At 40.3% G+C, this 6,646-nt stretch overlaps 1 protein-coding gene across 1 annotated transcript; it reads right to left on the bottom strand.

The window, feature by feature from the left end:
* Nucleotides 1-1,711: 1,711 nt before the first annotated feature.
* ndufa4a (NDUFA4 mitochondrial complex associated a) lies at nucleotides 1,712-5,177 on the bottom strand. The gene is made up of 4 exons (XM_072694249.1): nucleotides 5,010-5,177; nucleotides 3,235-3,323; nucleotides 2,727-2,787; nucleotides 1,712-2,030 (listed from the first exon to the last, which is right to left on the bottom strand). Exons 1-4 carry the CDS (start codon nucleotides 5,049-5,051, stop codon nucleotides 1,974-1,976), a joined length of 249 nt encoding a protein of 82 aa, XP_072550350.1. The 5' UTR covers nucleotides 5,052-5,177; the 3' UTR covers nucleotides 1,712-1,973.
* Nucleotides 5,178-6,646: the final 1,469 nt, after the last annotated feature.

The raw sequence follows: 6,646 nt of genomic DNA, 5'->3' as shown, positions 1-6,646 counted from the left end.
CTGGACATCAATCACCTGGCTCTACTTGCAACTCAGCACTGCCAATATATACTATATGGACAAAAGTATTGGGACAGCTTCTTCCCCAGAGCTGTAGCGCTCCTCAATCACAGTGGTCACCTCCCACTGTAAACCTCTAAACTTACAACTGAACTGTACCAAACCGGACTGAACAGTTATTTGCACTCTGCCTATTTTGCACTATGACTATTTGCACACCTGTACAGATGTCCTTTTCTTTTCTGTAAATATATTTTTCAGCTCTTTATTACCTTTATTACCTTTAGTACTTTCTACTTTTTTTAATTTATCCCCTACCCTATTTATTGTTTAGTGTCATTTTCCTTTAGTTTAAGACTGTGTTCTGTGTTTCTTTGTTACTTGTCATGCGTGTTGCTCTCACCAAGACAAATTCCTTGTATGGGTAACATACTTGGTGAAATAAAGAGATTCTGATTCTGATTCTGATTCTGACACCTACTGGGTATTAAAAAACGCTTATCCGGTTTTTGTTGGAGGTAATTGTCTCTTCTGTCCATGTAGGGATTTTGGAATACTGCTGTGAGGATTTCATTGCCTTCAATGACTAGTGTGTTAGTGAGGTCACCTCATCCCAAAAGTATTGGATAGAGCACCATCAAGTCAGAGAACACAGATCCACTGGGCCTTATACCTGGCACGAAGTATAGGGTCAAGGCCCCTGTTTATCTGCCCGTGCATTGCTGTAAGGATTTGATTGCATTCAGCTTTCAGGGTGTTTATGAGATCAGGCTTCTCCATGATCCCAAAAGTACTGAATGGAGCACCATCTTTCCATAGAACACCGATCCACTGCTCCACACTCTTCTAGTATTAAGCATATTGCCAGGATGTTGATCTGCTCCAGAGAGTCCTATTCGATTGGCAAGGTTTCTCTACAGGGACTAGACAAGCGGCGCACACACACACACACACACACACACACACACACACACACACACACACACACACACAATCTGTTTTATCAACAGGTGCAACATAAAGTAGTTGAATACATTCATTAGAAAGTGTGTACATAAACATTTGGACATAGTTTATTGGGGAGGCCAGAGTTTATTGATCAGACAAAGATAAAGGAAAGCCAACAGGACAGGAAGTGTCATTCTAGCATGGTGGCTTATGTCCATTTTAACCCCATCATCTATACCCTATCCATGCCTACCAACTCTTGCGAACAGAAAATACTAAATTGATTTTGAACCAGCAGGAGCCATCCATACCACACAGTCAACACCCTCAGACAGTAGAACCGGCCAGCAGCCAGAACCTGTCAAAGTCCAGGAACACACCACAGCATGACGGGGGGGAGGGATTCAGCTCCTCACTCACTGTCTGTGAGCTAAGAATACTACTGTACTTTCACCAGGGACTCCAGGCATTTCTGTACAATGCTGCCTCTTGGAAGACAGCCATTATAGCACCACACTTGGCTCTCTTTGAAAGGTTACACTGGTAGGAGCCATGGAGGATGACAGTGCTAGAGCTAATTAGTTTAGAACGATGACTTTCCTGACTCTTGCTTTCAGGCGTCGGGATAACTGTACTCACCAGACCGTCAGGAGGGGTTTTGAATTGTGAGATAGATAATGTTTAGCACGGTCTCTTCCTTTCTCTCACACAGGCCCAGACACACACACACACAGACAGACAGAAGCAAGACCCAGTGCCATGATTTTCTCTGTACAAGGGAGATAAGACTCCTTTATTGTTCTGCTGTAGACAACCATAAAGAACACACACGTCGTAGCCCAAATAGATTCAAAAAGGGGGACTCAAATGAGCAAAGACAAAATTGTGCGGTTTAGCCTCTTTGCTTATGTTGGGGTAGGGCAAGGGACACTGGAGAACAGTGTGCGAAATGCTTCTTTAGTTTTTTTTTGTTTACTCAAGCCTTTGGTGCAGCAGTGTTGAAGGCTTCTCTGGATAAGGCAGCTTTAGAAGTCAGGGCGGTCCTTCTTCAGTTTGCTGTAGTCCATGTTCACTGTGAAGAACTGAGCACACAAAAGGACAATCAAAGCTGATTTTTAAGAAACAAATAGGCATGGAACAAAGATTGAGAAACAAAATGAGCAATTTATCAACAACCAACTACTTTAACGAGCTCTTCGGAAAATTCAATAACTTCGAACCATGTTTAAGTGTCCAAGTTGGCGCTGTATCAAATTCGCATTAAGGAGACTGCTTGATTAGATTTGTGACTAGTAACGGAGCTTGCATAAAATGAGCTTATGCAAGGCTTAATGAATTAAACTCATTAAGAGTGGAGATTAGGTTCTGATACGGTCATTCGCTTCTGCCAGAACTCTTAATTTGATCCCCTTAGGCAACGCGACAGCAGTGCAAAGCTTAGATAACTACCAACACTTGGGTGCTTTTCAGTAAAGCAAGGAATACCCTGCACAAACCCCCCTCCTCATCGCTGCTGTCGCACACCAATTTTCAGAACTGTGATGAAAACACTGAAGAGCAAAACCTTGAGACGTGAGCAGATATTTAAAGTTCTTGCATCCACTGCTTACAGCAGGCTGTTTGCAGCTCAAGTGACGGTTTCCCTTTTCACACCCTGTAGCTAGGCTTTAAAATATAACAAGCATTTAACCACAATATTCACAAGGCTCAACAAGCAGGCATCACAAGACACCTGATGCACCAAACAGGTTTCAGTTCATAAACTTCTGAAAACCTACCTTGTACTGATCGTTGGGCCCCAATTTGTTCCAGGGCTCGGGGTTGTTCGTTTTGTCCCAGCTGTGAATGGGTGCGTGAAGGAGTGAATGAATAATGAAGATGTGCATGAACAAACAAATCGGTGCAATGAAAACTCTCAATGCCTTTAACTGCAAGAATTTAAAAAAAAAAATTGAAATAAAAAAAAATAAAAATAAAAAAAAGAGCAAGCCAATCTCATTAATCGTAGCTTGTCAAACTACTTCGCTTCTGAATGGTGACTTTGTTGTGTACTTGTAATTTTGGTGTCTTACAATAACACATTTAGACATTCGACAATAAGAATAAAAATAAAGCACTGTTTAAAGTCAAAACATGAGCCAGATCTTGGCATCATATCTTGAGTTCTTGGATCGTCCACACTGAAGAGGCCTCTTAGTTTAATTACCTTGGAGTTAATAGGCATTTTTAAAAGCATCCACAAATCAAAGCTGGATGAACTGTGATGAATGTGTTGCTGAATCTTACCAGACATCAGGGTTACGGAGGCCCAGCCTAGCCAGGTAACTCAAAGACATTGTACACCCACCCCCAATGAAGAAGAAGAGGGGAATCAGCTAGAAGAGGAGGACAAAAGACCAGTGAAAGATATTTCAATAAGTGTACACAGATCTGTAAACGAACAGAAAGTGGGCATTGTGCCACCAAGGTGTTAATGGTTAATGAATAAACTCAGACTGGCATGTTGGCTTAACCACGTGATTTGAGAATTTAAAGTCAGCATGAAGCCATAATTGACCTTTTTCACCTTGATGGGTCTTGTTTTTATCATAATCTCCTCATAGCCTTTGCCTGATGCCTACTGTTTTTTGGCTAGGTCACTTTACACCAGCGGGGGGTCAAATATATTAACCAATAATATCACACAGCCCCAACACACTCTGCTAACTCCCGGACAGTGTTTCACTGGAATTCATGGCATGGAGGGAAAGTGTTGTTGTCTGGTTTCACATGGACTTCAACGACAAAGAAAACGACCAAGTAAAAGCATCAATTTTAACACAGCATGCCCAAAACCTTTTAAACTAAATCCAGCGTAATACCACTTCGAGAAAATCAACTCTTACAAATGAGCTTTGAGCTGCTCTCTACTTTTAAGTAAACACTAGCTATAAGAACTTCCCCTCAATTTCTATTAAGGCTGCAAACACACATGTTCAGGTCTGGGACATACTCGGTTGGCTCAGAACACAGACTTTACCTGATACTGCAATATTATACATTTCTAAGCCAAAAAAAAACACAAAAATTGAATATGTATGGAGGCAGAATAAAGGCAGAACATTACTGAAATCAGAAGTTCAGAGTTTAATAAATTATTCCCTCAATTTAACAACTGAGGCAGCAGTTTTCTTAAAAAAAAGAAACGAGTTATTGGATCTAGGGAATGGTTGAAGTCTCTAAATATCATCTAGCTCTTCTCCACACTTCAGGTCACGTCACCCAAAGTTACAGGGTCGACATTACCCAGAACGGGCTCGCAGAAAGTAAACCTGCAGGCTTCACTTTTGGACAGTAACAGAGTTGTAGAAAATGGTGTAAAGTGCTGGTTTGGTTGAGTTTTCAGTGGTAAAACTGGGGTAAACCTGCGCGGAGCTACACTCGACACTTCGTCCTCAGTTCGCACTGCTCGTCCTTGAGGTCCTGAAACAGCAGTCACGTGACCAGGGGCCTTTTGGGCGGGTCGCCAAGCAGCCAACAATACACAATGCTAATAAACACGACTGAAATATATATATATATATATATATATATATATATATATATATATATATATATATATATATATATATACACACACTTTTCAAACAGCATCTTTCCATGCTGATAAATGATTTAAAAAAAAAATCCTGATATTAACTGATGGCTGTAAGATCACCCAGTCACTAACGACGGCACATGCACTTTGTTAACTCTTTGTTAGCCTGTAATGGTCGCGTCTGGCAGCGACTTGTTTTTGACACTTCGTCAGAACTCAGCTCTTACAGCTGTAGCGATGAAGGAGCAGAAAATGAGGACCAAACATTTCTCTAACCTCGACTGTGTTAACAACACTAATCTGTTGGACCATTTGTAACAAAAAATAAAAATAAAAAAGACAGACAGACGCTAACGGTTAGCTGCCTGAATTCCTTAGCATTTTAGCATGGAGCTAACTAACTAGCTACCTAGCTAACGCGCTCTTAGTGACAACAGCGACCAAACCCCAAAGACCGGCGCTGAAATCGGCTTTAGCTACTCACGGCGGGGTGGTTTTTCAGTTGGCGTCCAACAGTACTCAGCATCGTTGCGGATCGAGATGATTAAAGTCTCCCAAACTGTACTGAGGTAGCTTAGCTAACCGGATTAAGCCTGGGTCTCGCCAGCAGACGGACACGATTTATAGAGGGTAGCACTTCAGCGTCACCAGATAAGGAAAGACAACAAACCAGATACAGCCAGCCTGCCTGTCTGCACTGAGCTCCTCTCTAATACTCCTTTCACACGCTTACCGTGCTCCAGACTGTGCTCTGTTTCGTTCAAATCTTATATTTTAGGGTAAAACTGCCATTTCTACGTTGTAAAAGTAACCCCAAGTGATATTTGGGTTACTTCCAAAAGGCAATACACAGGACACCAGGCTCGTACGTGCAGACAGTGCAGGTAGCACAACACTTTAATGGGATATTTGTTGGGGAAAGGTTCAGACGCTCATCAATAACTATTTACTGAGAAATTAGGTCAGATATGTAAATTATAAGATCATAAAACCATGTTTACCCAGTAAAATCATCCTTTTTGGTAATAATGCCCAGAAGTATAGGCTGCATCTGTCCATCTGTTTTCACTCTGTGGGAATCTGTAGCTCTACACTGGATTTACCTTGGATTTGCAAAATATAGAAAGACATATTGTATGTAATCTAATTATTTGATTGGCAAATTACTATATTTAAAGGTGTACGGCACAAAAGAGCTGACCCCTATTTGATCTTTGTCAAAGATGTGGGTATTTTTCTTTTTCTCTTATAATAAGAAAGCTGTGAAAACCTGGCATCAGTGTTTTGTAATACTGTTAGTTTTTGTCAGGGTTTACTGTTTCTGCTTACGGTCTTCATTTGTTTTGTTTCTTTTTCCTCTTTTTCTCCCCTGACTGTATTTATTTGCATATCTTTTATTATTTAGTCAGTGGTATATAATGAGTTTGACTGTCTCTACGTTGCTGTATGTGCAAAGATTCAATAAAGAGCATAAACAATTTTCTACATTTCTACGAGTTTCTACATTCCTAAATATTCTCAAATAATAATTCAGTCTGTCGATTTAGTATATGTGCAGAAAATTCAACTGAATTTACCCTTTATATCAGTTAAATTAATGTATATAAGTTATATTAATATATAATAATAGTTTATTCCAAGTGATTTTGTGTATTTTTATTGGTCAGTCAATGCAGAGCAGATACAGGGTTTAAACCATGGAGAAAGATAAAAACAGACAAAAATGGAGATTTATATGGAGATATATATATATATACTGAAATGCTGTCATATGGATCACCTGTACTTATACTTTTGTAAGTCTAATTTAAAACCAGGCAGGCTTCCCCCTGAAGATCTGCCTTCCTGTAGGTTTTTACCTCCAACCCAAATATAACTCTTCATTCAGCTAATTGAGGATTCAAGTGAGGACTGAAGGCAGTAATTAGATGATCAGGTGGGGTTAATTAGGGTTACAGCTAAAGTTTGCAGGAAAGTAGATCTCCAGGAATAGAGTTTGGTCCACTGGTTTGGACTACTGATGTGACCTGAGGACAGCTCTGTGCTTCGCTGGTAGGGCAGCATTTACAGATGAAAGTATGTTATTGTGATTGATTGATTTACTAACCCAATATGATGTAG

The sequence above is a fragment of the Salminus brasiliensis genome, chromosome 12 (genome assembly GCF_030463535.1).
Source record: "Salminus brasiliensis chromosome 12, fSalBra1.hap2, whole genome shotgun sequence".
Taxonomy (NCBI): Eukaryota; Metazoa; Chordata; class Actinopteri; order Characiformes; family Bryconidae; genus Salminus; species Salminus brasiliensis.
This window is presented reverse-complemented; position numbering and strand designations above follow the sequence as displayed.